The sequence below is a fragment of the Babylonia areolata genome, chromosome 8 (genome assembly GCF_041734735.1).
Source record: "Babylonia areolata isolate BAREFJ2019XMU chromosome 8, ASM4173473v1, whole genome shotgun sequence".
Taxonomy (NCBI): Eukaryota; Metazoa; Mollusca; class Gastropoda; order Neogastropoda; family Buccinidae; genus Babylonia; species Babylonia areolata.
In genome coordinates, this window is record NC_134883.1 from 35079266 (window position 1) to 35102695 (window position 23430).

At 39.8% G+C, this 23430-nt stretch overlaps 1 protein-coding gene across 1 annotated transcript in view; it reads right to left on the reverse strand.

Annotated features, from left to right (window-relative positions):
- The window catches only part of LOC143284756 (glutamine--tRNA ligase-like), a 30457-nt gene extending 26383 nt beyond the window's left edge, over positions 1–4074 (reverse strand). The window contains exons 1-4 of the mRNA XM_076591725.1: positions 3910–4074; positions 2532–2688; positions 1599–1708; positions 495–570 (exon numbers count right to left, since the gene is read on the reverse strand). Coding sequence (XP_076447840.1) covers positions 495–570; positions 1599–1708; positions 2532–2688; positions 3910–4026 — 460 coding nt within the window. The 5' untranslated portion in view covers positions 4027–4074. The remainder of the gene's footprint in view (positions 1–494; positions 571–1598; positions 1709–2531; positions 2689–3909) is intronic.
- Positions 4075–23430: the final 19356 nt, after the last annotated feature.

Genomic DNA, 23430 nt, shown 5'->3' on the forward strand with positions numbered 1-23430 from the left:
TGTGACTGAATCCTATATACACCAGAACTTCCCCCCCCTCAATGTTCCCCCTCTCCAATAGACCTTGAGTGGCGGTCTGAACGCTAATCATTTGGATGACACAATAAACTGAAGTCCCATGTGCAGCATGCACTTAGCATTTATAAAAGAACCCCCAGCAACAAAAGGGCTGTCCATGGCAAAACCCTGTAGAAAAAGCCACTATTGCAAGTTGTGATTTACAAAAAGATTTCACGTTGCGAATGTATGTTGCATTCACTGCTATAACTTTCAAAATGATATTTAAGCAAACACACACACACACACACACACACATATATATACACAGCACACACACACACATATACAATGCACACACACGCACACACACACACACGCGCGCGCACGCACATACACACAAACACAAACACAAACATACACACATATACAAAGCACATGCACACACACACATACACACACACACACACACACACCCATGCACACACACTACTCACTAAGCAGGGCTCCAATGTTGGCTTTGTATCTCTTCTCCAACAGCTCTTGTTTGTGTTTCTTCATGACCTTCTCCACCTGTAACCACAAGAACCATCCCCTGTGCTCTCACACTCAGTGATTCTCTTCTCAAGGTGGACAGATATTCACTGTGATTCATCACCATCATGTGAAAACATGGCTCGAAAACCTCTCCTTCTGCTTCTTCTATTCCCTCAACTCTGTGAAGAAGCTTTGAAAACCACCACTTTTTTTAATCACAACAGCACAAACTCAAATGTTTCCCTTATCCGTACTTTAGTCAAAAGAAGGCCTGTGATGAAATGTTCTACGTGCTTTGGTCAGCTGACATCAGCCTCGAAACTCCAAATGTTTGATCTTTTTTGGTTTACAATAGCCTTGAAACTCCAAATGTTTTATCTTTTATGGTTTGCAATCTCACAGGTAAAACATTTTTTATAACATATATCAGCCTATTCAGGCTTAGAATGCTGCATCATAATTTCAGTGACACATCAACAGCACTCACATAAGAAAACTTGTCACTGAAAATAAGGTAAATTTTAAAGGAAGGCTGATTATTATCTGTGTGTGTGTGTGTATCTTCCTTGCACTCTCCTTCTCTGCTACCTGTTTAACAAGTCCCCAACACTCTCTCTCTCTCTCTCTCTCTCTCTGTCTCTCTCTCTCTCTCATACACATCTTAAGTTTCTTGCCAGCCAATCTAAGTTTCATATGTGGAAAAAGGCTAATATTTAAAATGCTGAAGTTTGTGTTACACTCCAGGAAGTCACTTTATAAAAAAGCAAACAGAAAAAAAAAATCACGAAAAGGCCAGTATGGAAATTTGTATTAACAGGAAAGACTACCAGTACCACCCATGGATTCAGCATAAATCCATATAAATCCATCACAGGGGAGACTACCACCCATGGATACTCACACCAGAAATTATCCAAAAACAGGGAAACATATGGCATGTGAACTCTAGTTTCTTCAATGCAGTGCCCAAGTTACTCTTCACAGAGTTGAGGGAGAAGGCCAGCCATTGATACCCGCAGCAGAAATCCTTACAAAAGGGAAAACAACCAGCCATGGATACTTACAGCCGCCTCAATTTCCTCTGGTGTGATGACCACGCCCACCCCACAGGCTTTCTCAAAGGCATCCACATCCACAGGCTCCAGGGGGTTGTGCAACAGGTAGTCCAGGGCAGCTGAGTCACACACAGTACACGACACACTTACATTAAGTTACAACTATGCTCATGATTAATACTGATTATGCACAAAAGCAAGGTCCAGACAGATTGCTCAATTTGTTCATCAGTCAACTGATCCAAACACCATCTCCACAAAGGCTCAGATGAGTATGGTAACTGTTGTTATGCTGTTCATGGGTAATGATACTGAACATAATCATTCTGCATCCAATCAAAACAAAACAGAATCATTCTTTGTAAAACAGTTTATGTTGAAACATGTACTGTTACAATTACAGTACTTGTTTTCAGTATACTGTCATAGTCTGAAAGAAAACAAAAAAAAAGGATTTTGTGTGTGAACTGTGACAGAATGAAATAATGAACTCCAGATTACAACATTAGACTTTAGAGAACAAATACAACAACAAAAAGAAAGAAAATAAGATACAGCCTTCCTGATAACTCATTATTTACAACAATACCAGAAACTGACAGAGCCAACAAGAACTACAGATTTTTTTTTTTTAACTCTATTAATAAGCAACACTATTAGTGAATGACTTAGGTAGTGTTCCTCCTTGGTGTTTTGTGTGTTGTTTAACTTTAAAGCCCCATTTTATTTTCTCTCTGGTATATAATTCTTTATTTGTATTGTGTTCCCCCCCACCCTTTCTTTTTTCAGTGTACTTTTCTGTTATCCCTCAGAAGGGTTGGACGGGGGGAAAAAATCCATTGCAATACATTTGCTAATGTCATTTAGTAATTTCCCCAGTTAAATAAAATTTCATTTCGTTTTGTCAGTGAGCAAACGCAGAGTGTCTCTTGTTCTCTTTACCTTTCAGCTGGATCTCTGAGGTGATCTTGCGCAGAGCGATGTTGCGTGAGACCAGGGGCATGTGAGATCTGATCTGTGACTTGATCTGGGTGGCCAGGGAATACAGCAGCTTGCCCACCTCTTTGTTCCGCACATCACCCCCTCCATTGCTTTCCGCCTGAACAGCATTATAACAAGTTTGTCAGTCATTAGTGAATGAAATACTGATTTGTAAGTTAGTGAGTAAAGAATAAAACATCATAACAAATTAATCAATAGGGAATGGTATATCATAACAAATAAGTTAAGAGAAAATGATACTGTAATTAAAGGTAAATTCTTCACACATAATTTCTTATTTCACTAAGAACAGTACTATATTACTAATGATGTTTAAGACAAAATGAGAGAGAAACTGTTAATGCTTTAGTATCTCTCTCTCTCTCTCTCTCTCTCTCTCTCTCTCTCTCTCTCTCTCTCTCACACACACACACACACACACACACACACACACACACACACACACACACATCTAAATACTCATTTATAACCATTGTAGCAATTGTATATAATCTACCAATCTGGGCAGAATTTCTTGTGTACAGTTCATTTTACTGCCGTAATACATTCTAAAATAATTCCAGTGGCTTTGACAGGCCTGACCAGTATGATGGGTCAAAACATAGGACAGGCATCTGTTCTATTTTTTTCTTTTCTTTTCTTCTTTATATTGAATAAAATCATAAGCAGATGAAGCAGATGGTATATATATACATATGATATATATATGTTATTATAGTATGGATCAGTTCCCACACTCTGACACCTTGAAACAGAAACTTTTTATCAAACGTTAAAACTGTTTATGAAAGTATACTTTTGGACAAACTAACAAATTTCTTTTTGAATTTACTGATCCAATTCTAAAATAAATGACACATATGTAATAAGCATGCAGCGACTATAATGGTGAGCGATTACCAGCGGGCACTAGATTACAGATCTAGTCATAATTATGAAAGAAACAGCTTTCTGCTTTACCAAAGAAGAAGCAGCGTAATGTTTTACCAGTCTTGAACTGTTGAACTAGTTGAAGGTGTCTAGTCGACGAAGTCGTTCAATTACTGGACTTTCAAATAGTATATATACATTCAAAAGCGGTCAACTGTGTCACTGTTTTTTAAAAGTAACAGAGCATCCATATAATGGTTTGGGCAAAGGCAAATGTAATCAAGATCACAACTAGTGTAACTGCGTTACTGTTAGTCAACAGCAAAATGTTTGCATGATTTCGTCATCCGCACAATGCCAGCATGGTTGGGTGCGTGTGCTGCCCAAAACAGCACATTGATTAGGACACACATGATTATACAAACACAACGTGAACCAGTCAGCCTACCTCGGTGATAACATCTTTGAGAAATTTCGTTAGCTGATCATTTTTCAGCGTTTCCTTGGCTTTCTGTTCCGAAAGTCCAATGCTGGTGAAGAGTTCCACGAGCTCTGTCGACGCCATGTTGTCTCGAATCTGAGAACTTGATCTTGTTCCGTGTGTGAATTATTTTTAACTTCTACTCCAACCTCAATTTGAGTGTTTCTGGTAAAAGTAGATACCTTCATTTGGTCGGTCATAAATGTTTATCGGAAATGTTGCCTTACAACTGATCTTTATTTCATCATCTGATTATTCTCACTTGGGACAGATGGCGAGGTTTGGTGCATGTGTGCGCAACACACCACTCATCTAAAAATATATCCACCTATTTTGAGTCAGTAGCAACACACACACACACACACACACACATACACACCTGAACAAACATGCGTGTACTCATACCATTATTGGCTTATCTGTTTGGTGTGTTCTGGCAGTTTTAGTGTTCATAATTTCTTTGGTGGTGTTTACGCCTTGAGTCAAGCCCACGGTACACACTGACACACAAGAGCGCGCGCGCGCTTACGCGCCACTGTAACATGGTCGACAAAAGAATCCTTTCCGGTCTCCCCAGTCTCCCAAAATGATCTCATTCGTCGTCGCAGAAAATGGAACACACGATCGTCAGTGACGAATTTGCTTCAACGGAGTCTGCCAACACCACAACTATTCTACAGGCGGTGCAAGTATTGAGTGCAATAAATTTTGTTTGAAAGAATACATGTATCGACTTAGTCGCCACTTTGAGTCGCTACCGGGTGATCCATTTCAGTATGAAACCAAAGAGACAACCGTCATCGAAAAATTAAGACGCAGAAGAAACAAAAGAACGGCACCGAACAGGATGCAAATTATTCAGCCCCCATGGTGGAATACCGACACAGAGAGAGCCTGGATAGAAAAACATGCGGCTGTCAAACTTTGGCAAAAAGAAAGAACAAAACCATCTCCGGACAAAGATATTGAAACAAAAATGAAAGAAAAAACTAAACAGTTTGAAATCATTGCTCAAGAGGCCAAAAATGACAAGTGGAAACAGTTTTGCGAGACACTCAGTTATGACACAACATTGACAGAGTTCTGGCAATTTTATCATCGCATGGAAGGGAAAACGTGCACAACAACAACCCCAGACATGGTAGACACTGACGGAACCAAGCTAAAGACAAACGAAGAAAAAGGATCCGCCCTGCTCAAACGTTTCATATAACAGAGCGATCAAAGAAACTTAGATGAGAAAAAGAAATATGTTGAGGAGTTAAACCAAACCCTTATGCAGACTGGACCTGATGATGACTTGACAATAGATGATCTAAACGAAGCAATAGCTAAATGCAAGAAAGAATCAGCTCCTGGCCCAGACAAAGTTCGCTACTCGGGACATCAAGGAACTATCGGAAGAAGACAGAAGCAAACTGTTCAATCTACATCAAAACAATTTCCACAATGGACATGTGCCTGAGGACTGGACACACAGCTTCTTAAAACCCATACCAAAACCAGGAAAGGACCTTCATCAGGTAAGCGGCTACCGGATCCTAACCATGCAAAACATTGCTGGAAAGCTCATGGAACGCATGATAGCCAGGAAACTTGCAAGGGATCTTGAACACAGGCACATTCTCCCTTCAAATCAAGGTGGTCACAGAACAGGCAAGTCCACATGGGAAAATGCAGCTGCTTTTGCATATGAGGTGTATGAAGGATTTCAAAGGAAAGAAGAAACACTAGCAGTAGCAATCGACCTTGAAGATGCCTACAATAAAGTCCAGTTTGCGCACCTCATGGAGCTGCTACTAAGGTATGGAGTAAGTTTGACACTGACAAGATGGATAGCAGCAGCGCTTCAGGAAAGAACCGTCGTCCTACGCCTCAGAGATTGGATGTCTGCACCTTCTAAACTATCCATGGGACTGCCACAAGGGTCTCTGTTCTCTCCTGTCCTCTACAATGTCTACACGAAGGGCCTTGCAGACTTAAACAACAATGGAATAGCTCGGGTGCTTACTCTTGCGGATGATGGCCTGGTCTTCAAAACTTCGAAAGATGCTCAGGAAAGAACTAAAGCCGTCCAGAAACAACTAAACAATATTGCTCAATGGTGCAAAGACACAGGATCTTCCATCAATCCAGCGAAAGCCCAAACGTTGCTGTGCACCCTCAACAACGGAACCGCGAGCAAATCACCACCTTCTGTGTCATTCGATGGGATTCAGATCGAGTAAACTGAATGCCTACGCTACCTAGGAATACACTTCGACAGGATGCTGACCTTCAGAAAACATACGGAAAATACTGTTCTCAAATGCAAAAAGGGCCTTTCAGTTTTAAAAGCAATGGCAACCAAAGGTATTCAACAACGCCACCTCTTCCTGCTATACCAATCACTCGTCCTCAGTGTGATCGACTACGGACTTGGGCTAACAACACCGTCTCAAAGCAACCTCTTAAAATTAGAAAGAGTTCAAAATGAAGCTGTGAGGCTGATCCTTGGAACAACAAAAGACACGCCCACAGAAACCATACGATACCTGCTTGACCTTCCTTCAGTGCAGGCCAGAAACAAGTTAGAACAGGTCAAGACCTACTTCAAAGCATTAGAAAATCCTCAAAACCCACTGCATGACGCAGTCAAAGAACCAAAAGGCAGCCGTCTAGGACGAGGAAGATCATGGATGGGGCAAGCAGAAGACACAATCCAGCTAGTATGCCAACTACAAGACCTGAAAGAAACAAAAGAATGGGAGAAAAACCCCGAAAACCTCAACCATCTATTCAACACAGCCATTTCACCCACTCTAGGAAGACATTATCGGGAATGGCCAGAGGGCAAAACTGATGGGGAAGTGAAGCTACTCATAGAAGAAAACAGTAAAGAAGAGGACATCATCATATACACAGATGGCTCAGTCACCAAAGACCAATCCGGTTGGGGATTCACTGTGAAACAAAATGGAAAAACAGTTAGGGAAGAGAATGCTGCTTACAAAGTCACAACCTCCAGCCTAACGATGGAAGTTGAAGCTGTGACACATGCCCTCCAGTGGCTATCGTCCATCCATACGCCCGGAAACCAACATGCCATGATTCTAACCGACTCAATGAACCTCATACAGAAAATTGAAAACGGAATGGGAAGCCCAGAGTGGCATAAGGCAATGCGCAACTTTCAGATTAAAAAACTCACATGGTCATACTGCCCGGGACATGCAGGAGTTAAGGGAAATGAGCGAGCTGACAGACTTGCTGGTAACGCAACACCAACGAGCGGCCTACATCTAGGAAAATCGGAAATCCTCAGAAAAGTCAAAGAATATCAAAAAGAACAGGTACAAGGCCATCACACCATCGATCGCCTCAAAGAAATAAAAGCAGAGAGAGGGAGCGGCCGTAAGTCTTACATGAAAGGTAGAGCGCGATGTTTTGCAAATCAAACAAATATCGGCATCATTTCCAAACCAACATTGCACAAATTTCTTCAAAACGGAACAGAGTCTCTGTGGGCTTTTCCAAATACAATAGACTGAGCAACACACTAGACGCCACGTCATTGGCATCAGAGGTCTTTTCCCATCCCTCTTGCGGCCAATTAGTGGCAGCCTCTGTGCGTGTGTTTATGTGTGTGTTTGCGTGTATGTGTGGGTCTGTGTTTTTGAGTGCGTTTGTGCATGCGCGAGACTGTAAGTGTACACAAGTGCCAGGAGAGTTCTGTGCATGTGCGTGTGTGTGTGTGTGTGAGGGGGAGGTGGGGGTGCAGAGAGGAGGTGGGGCAGAGGATGAGGTATGTGAGGGTATGCATGCCTACACTGTGGGAGCAACAGGATATTGGAACGTATATATATATATATATCTTTGTATATATGTGTGGGGGGTTGGGAGTGGGCGTGTGTGTGTGTGCTTGTACAAGTAAGTGTTCATCTGTGTGTGTGTTTGTGTGTGCCGTGGAAGCTGCGATACATAGACTAGAAATGAGTGTGTGGAGGAGGGGGGTAGAGGAGGTGCAGGGTAATGTGTGTGGTGTGTGTGTTGGAGCTCATGTACGTTTATATGTATTTGACTGTGCTTTCATATCTGTGAAACTGCATGTTTGGTGCATATCTGTTATGCATGTGTGGGTGTATGTGTGAATGTGTGTCTTCATGGTTTACATTTATTTGCTTATTTATCATCATTGTTGTCTTATTTATTTATTTATTATTATTTTTTTATTATTATTATCATTACTACTACCTTTTTTTATATCATAATTATTATTTATTTATTTATGTAAGCTTATCTATTATTTATTCACCTTTTTTTTCTTTTCTTTTTTTCTCAAGGCCTTACTAAGCGCGTTGGGTTATGCTGCTGGTCAGGCATCTGCTTGGCAGATGTGGTGTAGCGTATATGGATTTGTCCGAACGCAGTGACGCCTCCTTGAGCTACTGAAACTGAAACTGAAACGACCGGGTGAACCCAGTTTCACCTTTCTATACCATTCAAACATTCTTTGGAGACCATGCGATACCTGTTTGACCTTCCTTCAATGCATGCCAGAAACAAGTTAAATATGTTATAAGATAGGAACTCCGGTCCCATATAGTCTGAGGATCTTGGAGAACTTATAACGTACGTAGTATCAACTGCAATACTTAACTTTGTTTCTAGAGTTAGTGAGCGAGAAAGATTTGATATCGACCTTGAAACACCACGCGCTCTTTCCCGGTGTAATAATGATTTAAGTAAGTTGTACTGGTAAAGAATTTCGTACAGCCTTGCCACGGTGCTCCTCATTGAATTATACAGAATGTTGTGCAGTTCGATTCTGGAATAATAAATATGGCATAGAAATAAACAAAAATGTATGGACTGAAGGTCATTCATTTATGTACTAGGGAAACAAAATTGAGAGTTCTAAAGCATGGTGGAAAATTCTGCATAACATTTATCCTAACAATATGATGTTACGTAAAATGAAAATGAAAGATAACAGAAATTGTTCATATTGTAATGACCGATGAGACTGACTTGTATCAAGTTGAACATTTTTTTTTTTCATTGTCCAGTTGTTAGATCTTTTTGGAAATTTGTTAGCCAGTATAATATCAACATATTACAACGTTAAAATAATCTCAATTTCAGATGAAAATCAGTGTGTTGTTCAGTTGGAAAAATGATGCATGACAACATTCACTCACTCACTCATTCCCTTGACCGCTGGGGTCATTGGGGGGACATGAGGAAGATGTCATAGCTCGCCACGCCGTTCTGTTGGTAGCTGTCGTGAGGAGATCTGCTGGCAACATTAACAGACTCATAATACATCTGCCCAGCGGATGTGGTGAAGCGTAAACGGATTTGTCCGACTGAACGCTGTGGAGGGATTTGTTCAGTTGCACACTTCGTTCACGACAAAATGACTGTCGTTGGCACTTCAGTTGAAGAATGGTCATCACACATATCATGTGCATGATAGTGCTCGGCTTGATTTTTATATTGAAATTAATTGGACACACTCTCTTCCTGTTTATTTATCTATGACCATGGATAAACATTTAGAATTTATTATGACAAGGTTTCAGTTCGATTTTGATTTTTTAACCTGTTTGTGCATGATATCCGCGGCAACTGAAAGACAACATCATAATGACCTTCTTTGTCTTGTATGTATAGGTGCGAAAGAGAACGAAGTCCACATTGTATTTTGTTGTCCCGTGTTGAATGAACCTAGAATTTAATTAATTAATCCAAACTATTACTGACAACCCTCCATATTCAGATTATCAATGCTACTATCAGTATCATCTGCTAAAGAGTCCGTTATCAAGTAAAGAACAATTTTACTTACAGATATATAAAAAGCTTTAGAAGTACAGTATGTAGTTGAGTGACTGCATGTTTGTTTACTAAACAAACATGAATAAGGAATACAGGTTATTGTGTTGTTTATTTATACAGGTCTCTGTAATGCTTGTTTACATCAATTGAGGGACCATGGCCTGTATCAGTTGAATAAACTGACACCCGTATCTGATGGTGTGTGTGTGTGTCATGTGTGTGTGCTCGCGAGCGCTCTCAGTCTCCGAATCAGCAAAAGCGCAAAGGCCCCTGTGTGTGTGTGTGTGTGTGTGTGTGTGTGTGTCAGTGTGTGTGTGTGTGTCCGTGCGTGCGCACGCGCACGCGTCAGTGGCCCCTGCTCATAACATTAGAAAAGAGAATCACGTGCTGAGTTCATCTTCTGAATCACTGTGTGTGTGTGTGTGTGTGTACGTGTGCGTGCCCGCGCGCGTGTGTGTACTGATGTGTATGAGTGCGCGTACTTGTTTGCGCCGGTTTGGCGAGTGTGTGTGTATACATTGGCCCCTGCTCATAACGATACGAAAGAAAATCGTGTGTCGATTTTAATCTCTCTCTCTCTCTGCGTAAGTGTGTGTGCACTGACGTGCGTGTGCGTTTCTCTCTCTCTCTCTCTCTGTATGTATGTGTGTGTGTGTGTGTGTGTGTGTGTAGGCTCGCGCTCGCCGCGTGTGTGTCAGTGTGTGTGTGTGTGTGTGTGTGTGTGTGTGTGTGTGTGTGTGTGTGTGTGTACGCGCGCGCGCGCGCGTGCTGATAACAATAGACCCCTGGAGAGTTCCGCGGTTAAGCTGGATCTTGCGCATTGCGCATCTGACTTTCATGCTAGCAATGCCAAAGACAATCGACATTGACAAAATAATTAAACATTTGGGATCTCGACACTTTGTCTCTTCGGTCTCTGCCTTTGTGAACCCCAGAGGCGTTGAATTCGTTCTTACAAGTGAGGAAAAAGACAGTGAAGGGTTCATTTGACGAATATGTCGCCAGGAAAGATTTTGCTTACTTTTTTTTCTTTGTGTGTGTGTGTGTGTGTGTGTGTTTGGTGATCGGAACACGAAAAATTATTTCTGATCTGCATTTAACCATACCACTATCATTCTCACCAGTCAACAAGGCACGACTTGTAATAAGTAAGTAAATAAATAAATGAATAAAATACTGCTCGAGCTGTTTGTGTTCACGTATCGAAATCTGAGTCTTACATTTATTTTCCCCTATAGTTTGAACATTATTCATTAGTTGCAATTAATTTAACTTGACCCCCAAAGCGGAGTATGGCTGCCTACATGGCGGGGTAAAAACGGTCATGCAGGTCAGTAAACTGAACCCACTCGTGTGCAAACTGAACTGACGAGTGAATGTGGGAGTTGCAGCCCAAGAACGCAGAAGGAGGAGGAGTAGTAAGTTTGGTTGACTACAACTGGTGCATAAGCTCACATCCACGCCCCCTTGCTCGGACAGCACCAGGTGAAACTTCCAAGTCTCTGTAATATCTGTTCACTCAATTTTTTGACGTTTTTTTTTCAAAGACTGAAGATTACCTGAAAGGTGCGTTGCACAAGCATCTGGAGATCTGTCGTGGATTTCAATGTACTGCCCTCCGTTTCTTCAGTTGGTAGCTTCAAACACTGTACACTCATGTGTCATCGTATGCATAAAAAAGAAAACTAAATTTATATGAAGCAAAGAGCGGAAAAAACGAAGCCTACTGTTAGCACGTTCTGCTACTCTCGACGGACCGCCTTCGTTGCTCGCAAACTTCGGACAGCCAATCAACTTCGAGAGTACACATAATGTGACACGCCAACATTAGCCTTCATGTAGGCACGGCGGAACTCCCCAGGCGTCTCATATCGAAAAAAACAACAATCGCGTGCTAAGTTCATCCTCTCTCTCTCTCTCAAGCAATAATAAGACTTCTTCTTTTTTTTAATAAGACATTTTGACTCAATAAACTGGGAGTTCATGTCTAAGGTATTTAAAGCATATGGGTTCAAAGAAAGTATGTCTAGATGGATTAGTGTATTTTACACAAATATTATGTCACGTGTAATTGTAAATGGTCAGGTCTCTGGTTCGAAGTTAACCCTTTCGATGCCTGGAAAATAAGATTTAAGTGAAATCTATTTGCCAGGGTTTTTCCCCCCAAAACGGGTATATATTTTTCAAAAATTTCTGTGCTCTTTGTTATTGGAGAAAGACCCATATTTTTTCTGAAAGGTAAATGAATAAAGAATACAAAACACATGATGTTTTCCCATTTTATATATTTTCAGTGACATACTGTTATTCTGAGATCAGTGTGTTTTTTTGTGTGTGTTTTTTTTTGGGGGGGGTTTTGTCACATTTTCAACTTGTTCATTTCAAACATTAGTCAGGTAATTGAACTAAAATATATTTTGTGGACAAAATACCTGCACACACAAATTATACTAGAAAAACCACAGTAAAGACCAAAAAAAGAGACTGTGACATACATAATATATTGTGACCTCTCCAAGTGATAAGAATGTATGGATGTGGGACCATGCCCCCCTCCTGTCCCCCCCACCCCCCACCCCTATGACCCCCCTCCCGCCCCCCCAGGTCTCCACCCCCCCTCCTCTTCACCTCTCTCACATATGGTCACTTCATCCAGTTTGCATCAGATCGTGTTGGGTGGGTGCCAAGAAAATCACTCACACTGTGTCCTGCTAAAAATTCGGTCACTTTCTGTCGGCTGCTACAGCTGTAAAGTTAGCATCACTCACTGATAGTCCTATCTTGGCCAGTCTCTTCATTGCTCCCTTTATTTTCCATCAAATCGTCCTACAAAAGTTCATCACTGTCTTCTCCTTCAAATTTACACTACAATTCTTTCTGAGCATCAGCTAAAGAAAGCAGTCTTGGTTGGTTTCATGCAACCACGATTGCATGTCTTGAGCACGGGGTCCGACATTTTGTTGAGCGAGCGAGGAGAGGTGCCAGGCAAACACTGTGGCAGTAATCCAACCAAAACGCATGACGCAATGGGGTTTCTAGCTATGAATAGAATCTAGAAAGATTCCCCAAGCTAAAACCACCAGTATTTTTGTCAACGAACTCCATGCAAACCAGGGAAACGTCAGAATATTTCGATAACAAGTTATCTTGTCATTGTGGCAGCAAAGCGTACATGCTTGCGCTGACGAGTTATCTAGGGGTAGGGGTAGGCAGCCCAGGGGTTAAGAGAGGTTGTAGACAAGGAGACCCTATCACCCCATTTGTTTGTACTGTGTGTAGAAATATTAGCTATGATGGTGAGGGAAAATTCGGACATCCGAAAAATAACAATTAATTATGTTGAGAATAAGCTGACTCAATATGCTGATGATACAGAATTTTTACTTGCTGGGGAAAGGAAATCTTTTGAATGTTGTGTTACAGCTCTTAATAGATTTGGCTGTATCTCAGGTCTTTATTTGAATTCAAGTAAAACTAGTGCTATTTGGTTAGGGAGCCAGAAAAATTCTAAGACTCGTTAAATGGAACATAGGTATGGACTGGAATCCTACAAAATTCCGAAATCTGGGGATTTGGTTCATTAAGAGAATATGTAAATATGAATTATCCAGAAAGATTAGCAGAAATAAAAGAACTGTATAAGAAATGGGTAAAACACTAGTTAATGTCTCTAGGGAGAGGAGCAGTTCTAAAATCTGTTATTCTTTCTAAACTGACTCACCTGTGTTTGCTTTTGCCAAACCCACCAGATTCTTTTTTTTTTTTTTTTTTTTTTCTTTTCTTTTTTTAATACATGTCAACAGATTTCTTACAAGTTTGTTTGAAACTCTTGAGAAACCAGATAAAATTAGCCATAAAACTGCTCATAAATGTATATATTAGAAATTTTTTTTTTTTTAAAAAGGTGGCAGCTTCCTCCTTCTAAATCCTTCCTCCTCCAGTTTGCAGACAAGATGCCGCCGTAAAAGTTCATTGGATGTTCGCATATCTTGTTCCGGATCACATATGCTATGACCAAATGCTTTAGATTCTTTTGTGTGGATGGTTCTCATCATATCCAAAAAAATTTGGTTCAGCTCCTCATTCATTCTTTTCTCCTGCACATAAAGGGACCTAGCCTGTTGAGACTTGCGTGCACGCTTCTCACGGCATCGTTTGGCGGATTAATTGTTTTTCCTCCTTTTTTCCAAGTAGGAAGCATCTTTCACTACCAGCGCCCCTTCTGTTTTTGTTTCAAGAGGTGTCGTGGTGCTGGTTACCCTGGTGTCCTGCTCCTCTGTATTCCCACTTGGGGGGGCTGGCACCAGAGGAGGACAGTGTTGAAACAATGGGGATCGAAGAATGGGATCCTGCTGGAATATGGGAGATCAAAGAAATAGGTTTTTTTATATTGGGATTCCCACTGGCATGCGGACCACCAGTTCCAGTGTCCAGAAATGGAGAACTTGCACTGTACAAACCAACATTCACATGTTGTCCCTGTGGTATCAGCGTTGATGACAAGGATGGAATGTGACCTTCCTCTGTGAAGAAAGGGTCAGAAGGTATACACTCCGGGTGTCCTTGTAAGAGCTGCTGCCCGCTTCCACATAGGTAGTTGGCGGAATGTGTGGGTTTGGAATCCATGGCTCTGTCTATCGCTTGGAAGACAGGGACGGAATAAGACCTGCAAAGAAATCAAAAACAAAAAAATTACAATCACGGTCATTACATATTTTGAGAACTTCATTTGACTACATTGTATAGCCAAGAATGCTAACATCTTAAGAATTACATCTACCATTCTTAATTACATCAAAATTCTTTAAGCAGCAATTAAATACCCGATTTAAATGTTATCTTCTACCACATGAAGGTAGTATACCTTCTTTTTTTCTTTTTCTTTTTTTATACAGTGAAACATTTCTACATTGTGCACCTCCAAACTGAATCAGGATCAGTGAATCACAAATCAATGGCAGATTATATGATCTCTGTTGTGATATAAAGACTTTGTTAAATTGTATGTTGTGTCTGCAGGACTCGTAGTCCATGGACATGTAAGAATGGAGAGAAAAAAAATCTGAATGAACAGACTAAACTTTTTAGATCTAGTTGATAGTCTGCCAACTTTAACACAAGATGTAAGCGATTCTCTTGAAGGAAAAACAACTGATGAAGAAGCAGGATATGCATTGAAAAACATAGAGCACAGCCACAGTCCAGGGACAGACAGTTGTAATGCAGTTACCACCTTTTGTTTTTGTGAGCACTTAACAATAGCTTTGTAGATGGTGAACTTTATTCAGTTAAAAAATAAGTAATCTTACTTGTATTCCAAAAGGTTATAAATCAAAACACTTTATTAAGAACTGGAGGCCAATATATTTTCTATGTGTAGTGCATAAAATAGGATCCTCTTGCACTGAAAATCAATAGACTCAAAACTGTTTTACCAAAACTGAATTGTGGAGACTGGTTTTATGAGGAAAAGACATATTGGTGATAATATTAGACTAATTTATGACTTACTAATTTATGTCTTGATCTGTTACCTTAACACAGAAGAACTGCCCAGGCTTTTGTTGTGTCTCAACTTTGAAAAGTCTCTCGACTCACTTGACAGGAATATTATGACGCAAATTTTGCAGTATCATGGCTTTGGTAATGACATATCAGATATGCAGATTGATAGCAACTTTTTACAAAAAGACTAAATCAACATAAACTGTAAATAGTCAAACAACACAATGGTTTGCCTGCAAGAAAACCCTATTGCTCCTTTTTTTTCTTTTTTTTTTTTTTAAACTATGTGTTGAATTACTGTCACATGTATATATGATTCATGACGAAAGATAAATTCAAGGGATACACATAGACAAGACTGAATATAAAATCACCTGTTGGCTGATAATGCAAGCTAAAAAAAAATGGGGATAACCAATCTTTTGAGAAGATTATCAGATAATCAACAGATTTTTGGAGGTTTCTGGACTGTTGAAGAAAAAACAAATGCTATCTAGCAATGGAGAAAAAATAGTTTTTAAACACAGTGTATAAACCACATTTGAAGACAGACTGGAATTCTTCAAAATTTTAGGAACCTGGTTCACATTGCCTGATTGGATTTAAGGACATGCGTAAAATTAAATTATAACAAAAAATGTAAGGAAGTAAAATACCTTTTCCAGACTTGGTCAAAAAGAATACTTACACCTCCTGGTAGAACTGCAATTCCAAAATCATTTATACTTTCTACTACCTAATCCACCACATGTATTTGTTTCAAATCTCAAAAAACTGAGTTACAGCTTTGTTTGGAATAATAAACATGAGAGAATAAGCAGAAAAAAAAACCCACAAAAAACAACAACAACAACAAAATTTGAATGGTAGTCTGGTTGTGACACATATTTAAACAAATATGTTAGCTTTAAAACTGACTTGGTTTTGAAAACTTCACACAACAGAGTACAAAATGAAAAATTGTCTTGCATATATTGGGTGTCCCCAAAAAAGTGAACTGCTTTTTGACAAGTATTTTCTCAGTGATAGAGAAACCAAATTCATTGAAAATTTTCACACAGTAACCTTTGGGTATCATCAACAAGTCTGCAAAATATCTAAAAGTTTGAACACAAATTATGTGAGTATTGTCAAATTCAAAACAGCATGCAAAAAAATCCAGTATCACAGCTGTGCAATGTGACCTTCATCATGTTCATGCCAGCTGCCAGGTGTTGGCATCTGTCAATAAGTGTCAGTCTAAAAATAGCCTGTCTGGGTGTCAAGTCTATTGATTTTTTAATTGTCCTCTGTATCCAAAATCAGTTCTGTCCAAAGTTTCAGTTTGGAAGGATCAACCATGCCTTTAAGTGAAAGTGATAAGGTTACCATTGAACTGTTTCAAGGAGAACGGCTGGGGTGGTAGAAGGATTGTAAAAGAATTTCCAGGCAAGGGGTGGAGTCATGTCACTGTAAATAGACTTATCGCTAAAATACACACTACAGGGTCAGTAGCACGTAAAATTGGCAGTACCGAGTGGGAGACCCAAGACTGCATGTTCGGAGGAGAACAAGGACTGTGTTGAGGAACTGATTCAGTCCCAGGAGGAGAACCCAGGGACCCACAAATCTCTTAAAGAAGTTGCAAGCAATTTACAAGTTAGCAAGTCTTCTGTGCAAAGAATGGCGAAAGAACTGGAGCTGAAGCCCTTCAAGAGGATACGGGTGTCAGGGAGGGACCAAAATGTTAGAGGGAAAAGAAAAACTCGCTGCCGTAACTTGAATGACCGCTACTTGGCCACTGATGTGAAAAGGATCATTTTCACAGACAAGAAAGACTTTACATTAGAGATTGCTAAAAATCACCAAAACGATCGCGTTTATGGGAAACGGAAACGAGAAATTCAGCCATCTCGCCTCTATCATGAGACTTCTAGATTTTCAAAAAAGATAATAGTTTCAGCTGGAGTATCCTGGAAAGGAAAAGCAAACATTCATTTTATTGACACTGATAGAGCCAAGGTTAATAGTGATAGCTATATTCAGTTATTGAATGACAATCTTCTCCTGGATTGTAGGCATCTTTATCCTAGAAACAATTACGTGTTTCAGCAAGATGGGGCTCCTTCACACACAAGTAGGGTAACCCAGGCCCATCTGGAGGAGGCTACACCAGAATTCATCAAGAAGGGTAAATGGCCTCCACAAAGTCGTGACTGTAGCCGAGTGGATAATGCCATATGCCACTCTCTGAAGGAGAAAGTTTACTGGGAAGTGAGAGAGAAATTGACCAAGCAGGCGTTAAAGGACAGGATAATTATGTCATGGGAGAAGATATCGGTGGAAGAAATACGTAAAAATATTTCTGCTTGGAAGAAACAGCTTCGTTTAGTTGTGGAGGAAGATGGAGGTCACATTGAGCATATACTGAAACAAGTGTTTTCCTCTGATATTGGATTTTTGACTCACTTGTGTAAACAAAGTGAGTCTATGTTTTAACCCGGTGTTCGGTTGTCTGTGTGTGTGTGTGTGTGTGTGTGTGTGTGTGTGTGTGTGTGTGTCCGTGGTAAACTTTAACATTGACATTTTCTCTGCAACTACTTTGTCAGTTGACACCAAATTTGGCATAAAAATAGGAAAAATTCAGTTCTTTCCAGTCATCTTGTTTAAAACAATATTGCGCTTCTGGGATGGGCACAAAAAAATAAAGAATGAAGCCTAATTATATGCAAACTGCATTTACTGTTATATTTATATTTTTTGTATTCTCTAAACTTGGCACTTTGATCTGATATTCTGACCAACAGCTAGAGCAGTCATTATTATCATTTTTGGCTCAAACAGCAACTTCTTTTGCTAAGCATGGAAGCTTTATTTATTTTGCAAACGTTTTGGTGCAGATAGAAAAAAAGGGAAATTACTATGTAATGCTAGTGGAGTTAATTTGCTTTAAACTGATCTTTCTCATCTTAAACATTACATTTTGAAACAAGAGAGGCAAGGCCTTCACGACTCACTTGTGATGCACTTTTTAAAAAAAAATGCAAGCTTTTTATGTATTGAGTATAATTTCAAAATGTAATGTTTAAGATGAGAAAGATCAGTCCCCAGCAGAGTAATTTCCCTTGTTTTACTGCCTACACGAAAACGTTTCCAATAAATAAAACTTCCACGCTTAGCAAAAGAAGTTCCTGTTTGAACAAAAAATGATAATAATGACAGATCTTTTGTTGGGTCGAATATCAGATCAAAGTGCCAAGTTTAGAGAATACAAAAAATATAAATGTAACAGTAAATGCATTATACTCAATACATAAACAGCTTGGATTTTTTTTAAAGTGTATCACAAGTGATTGTTAAAGGCCTTGCCTTTCTTGTTTTTACATGTTGTTTTGAATTTGACAATACTCACATAATTTGCATCCAAATTTTTAGATATTTTGCAGGTTTGTTAATGATACCCCAAGGTTACTGTGTGAAAATTTTCAATGAATTTGGTTTCTCTATCACTGAGAACATATTTGTCAAAAAGTGGTTATTTTTTTCAGGACACCCGATACATATGAATTCTTTTCTGAGCCGTCTTCAATGTTAAGGTGAATTTGTTTTCTCCATCACTGAGAAAATAGTTGTCAAAAAGCGGTTCACTTTTTTGGGGACACCCAATACATATGAATTATTTTCTGAGCTGTCTTCAATGTTAAGGAGCAGTTGTTTTTTTTTCTCTCTTTTTTTCCCTTTATTTTCCACAAAAACACTATTGAAAATATATTTTGGATTGATTGTTTTGATGCTTTTCCACCTTTAGTAAAACTATTAGTCAGCATATAAAATGTGGGGGTGATATGCTTATATATATATATTACCTGTTGGATTTATATATAATATAAACTTGCTCAATTTTTCAAGTTTTTGCAAGCAATTTTTATGGATCTTTCGTCTCATATTCTGGCCTGATTGCTAAGTACAACATAAACATATTAACTTAATAATTAAGCTATCAGAACATCTCATTTTTAGTAGTAGTGTTTTCAACAACATTCTGCTAGAAGCCAAAATGTATTTATATCTATCAATGCAAGGTACAAAAATCTGTATCGTTCATTAACATCTTTCAGAATTATTCGATCTTAAAATGCAAAATCATCAAAATATAATACTTAATATTTGCTGCTGTTGATGCATCTACATTTTTTTTCCAAACTTCCTGGCTGCTCACCAGATTCCACACTCAATTATCCAGGTCATTTGTTCAACGAATTTATGATGCTATGTTTTGCTACAAGCTGTTATTTATCACAAAAGTTATTCATCATATAATGAAAATGATATTAATGATTACCCCCCCCCCCCCCAACCCATTTGTTCTATCAAGCTGAAATTTCAGTAATTTTCAGATGTAATTGAGCAATACAAGTGCAAATCAGCAGATGGCATTCTAGCTCTGAACAAGTTCAAGTAGTGTGTGTGTGTGTGTGTGTGTGTGTGTGTGTGTGTGTGTGTGTGTGTGTGTTGATAAACATAACAATATTAATGGACAGACAGCTGAAATGAACTGATATTGTGTAATGTTTTGTTGTGTAAATTAAAATAATAAAAACAATTGGAAAAAAAAAAACTTCTTATAAACTAATGTAAGTTCTGTAAAATGAGAACTTGAACAGATAAAACAAAGTATTAAACCATGATTTTGTGAGAACTGTACGACTCAGTGAGTTGGAAATGGGTGGGGGGTGGGGGGAGGTGGGGGGGGGGGGGGGGTAAATAACTATTCTTTAAGTTAAACGTTTCCAGTCAGTGGTTGTCCACCTCCTGAAATATGCACAAATGTTTGGTGAAATTCCTCTGTTAATCAGTGGAGATAGACATCACAGAAGGCTCTGAAAGCTCCATCAATTTAATGGCCAAGGCACTCATGGGGTAAATCAAAACATCCGATTCCATTAATTGATTATATATATATATAAAGTACTCTGTTCAAATTCTCTGATTCTGTGTAAAGAATAATGAGTCAAAATTTATTTAATTTTTTTTTAATCCCACACATACAAACCCATATAAGTCATATACCAATTAATGGAAAATATACGTCATTTTAATAATTAATTGATAGATAAAATACTCTGTTGTTATTCTCAGAGTCTGTGTAAAGAATCATGAGACAAAATTTACAAAAAACAAAAATTCCCACTCATTCAAATCCATACCAACTCTGTCCATAAATTTTGGACATGATTACGTACCTATAAATAATATAAGATTTTATCTTTTATACCTTGACAAAAACTATACTTGTTATTTGAGAGCAGTCATCAGCATAGAACATGAACACAATAATTAAACTTAATCTGAAACCAGCGCAATTTTCTCTCTTTGATGCCTTTGTTGTATTTTTTAAAATCCTTCCATTCAAGTTCATTTTCTGCACAAATTTCCCATTTTTTACAGGCATTTGTAATGCTATGCTGGTTTGCCAAAATGTCATAAAGGAAATATTTTGTTTCTTTTGGAGCTTTCACCATAATTCTGTATACTTTACTATAAGTAGCTCCATTCTGATTATTGTCTCTAAATGCCTTTTTTTTTCTCTTAGAAAGCTTTAAGTGGAGCTAACAATTTAACAAACCAAACTTTTCCAACATAGGGACTTGGGTAGTAACTGTGTCTTGGAATGTATGTTCAAAAACCTTCCGTTTTCTTTCACAAGATATTTTATGTAATAATTTTTTTTTTCACACTCATTCTTCAGAATACACAATTTTTTCATCAATCTTGAATTTGTTATTGAAAAATAAGGGCTCCATGAAAAATATCTTCTTCAACATGAATATCTACATTGTCATAAAATTCTAAATAACTTCAAAAAATATCTTGCCAAAATGGGTTTAACATACATACATCCTCCAAACTATAAACGCTATTACACTATATTCCTGCAGCATATCAACCTCTGGACATTGCTTTGACTTTTTATCCTTTTTTTCTCCTTCAGTAGATTATGCCATAATTATGGGACTCTGAAGGAGAATGTTTACTGGGGAGTGAGAGACAAATTGACCGAGCAGGCGTTAAAGGACAGGATAATTATGGTATGGGAGGAGATATCGGTGGGAGAAATACGAAACAGCATTTCTGCTTGGAAGAAATGGCTTCGTTTAGTCGTGGATGAAGATGGAGGCCACATTGCACATAAACTGAAATAATTGAGTTTTCCTCTGATATTGGATTTTTTTTTTTTTACATGCTGTTTTGAATTTGACAATACTCACATGACTTGCATCCAAACTTTTAGTTATTTTGCAGACTTGCGGATGATACCCTAAGGTTACTGTATGTAAATTTTCAATGAATTCGGTTTCTCTATCATCTGTGCTGTTTTGCTCTGGCGATTAGGTAGTGAGATGGGCACGCAGGCGGCTCAGGCCATAGGGTCGTTCTTCGTCGACAGGAGCAGCGATGGAGCTCGGCAGCCGTCTGAGCGTCTGAGCAGCCCTCTTTAGGAATGCACTGCTCACCTCCCTGGCATGAGGAAGGGGCTAGAAAAGGTGCCCTAAAAATTGCCTGCTCCATATCACCCTGGCCAGCATACCGCGGCTGGCGGGGACCCTACATCAGCGGTCGAAACAAAGAGAAAGAAAAGAAAAAAACAAGGATCGTTCCTCTCACCATTGGTGCTTGGAACATAAGGACTCTCCTGGACAGAGATAACGCGGACAGACCCCAAAGGAGAACAGCACTAGTTGCATCCGAACTCGCCAGATACAACATCGACATCGCAGCCTTGAGTGAGACTCGGCTTGCAGGCGAAGGCGAGCTCTGTGAACGGGGATCTGGTTACACCTTCTTCTGGAGTGGACGAGGAAGCGAAGAGCGACGTGAGGCTGGCGTTGGTTTTGCAGTAAAAACAGCACTTGTCAGCAAGCTAGCTGGAATCCCAAAGGGAGTCAACGATAGGCTTATGACCATGAAACTCCCACTGGCATCTGGCCAGAAGCACCTCACCATTGTCAGTGCCTATGCCCCAACCATGACCAACACGGATGAAGTGAAGGCGAAGTTCTACGAGGACCTTCACTCTGTCATTGCTGCCATCCCTAAAGCAGACAAGCTCATCATTCTTGGGGACTTCAATGCTAGAGTTGGCTCTGACTACATCTCCTGGGATGGAGTGATTGGAGAGCACGGTGTGGGCCACTGCAACCCAAATGGATTGCTTTTGCTTCAGACCTGTGCAGAGCACGAACTGCTGATAACCAACACAGTTTTCTGCCTCCCTACCCGTAACAGGACGTCATGGATGCACCCTCGCTCAAAGCATTGGCATCTGATCGATTATGTCATCGTCAGGAAAAGGGATAGGCAAGATGTACGTGTAACAAAGACCATGTGCGGCGCCGAGTGTTGGACAGACCATCGCCTTGTAGTCTCGAAGCTGAATATTCGAATCCAACCCAAGAGACGCCCCCAAGGCCAGAAGGCTCCAAAACGGCTCAACATCGCTAAGCTGAAAAGCATCACCACCAAACAGTCCTTTGTGGAGCTGCTGGAAGATCGTCTGGAATCCGCCTCTCTGGACAACCAGAATGTGGAATCTGACTGGAGGACCCTGCGTGAGCTGATCTATAGTACAGCTTCAGAGACCCTGGGACCCATGACCAGAAAGCACAAAGACTGGTTTGATGAAAACTGTGATGAAATCAAGCAGCTTCTGGATGAGAAACGCCGTCTGCATCAAGCCCACCTGAGCAACCCAAAGTCCACATCAAAAAAGGATGCATACAATGACATCCGCAGGACTGTTCAGCAAAAGTTACGCCAGATGCAGGATAAGTGGCTGAGTGACAAAGCTGATGAGATCCAGGGATATGCTGACAGGCACGATATGAAGAGGTTCTATGATGCCTTAAAAGAAGTCTACTGCCCCACATCCTCAGGATCATCCCCCCTCCTCAGTGCAGATGGGAATACCTTGATCACCGAGAAGGAAAACATTCTCGAACGATGGGCTGAGCACTTCAACAGTGTCTTAAATCGCCCTTCCTCCATAAATGATGAAGCCATAGACCGTCTCCCACAAGTCCCCACCAACGAAGCACTGGACGATCCGCCAACACTTCTTGAGACCCAGAAAGCAATCCGTCTGCTATCCAGTGGCAAAGCACCTGGCTCAGACTCCATACCAGC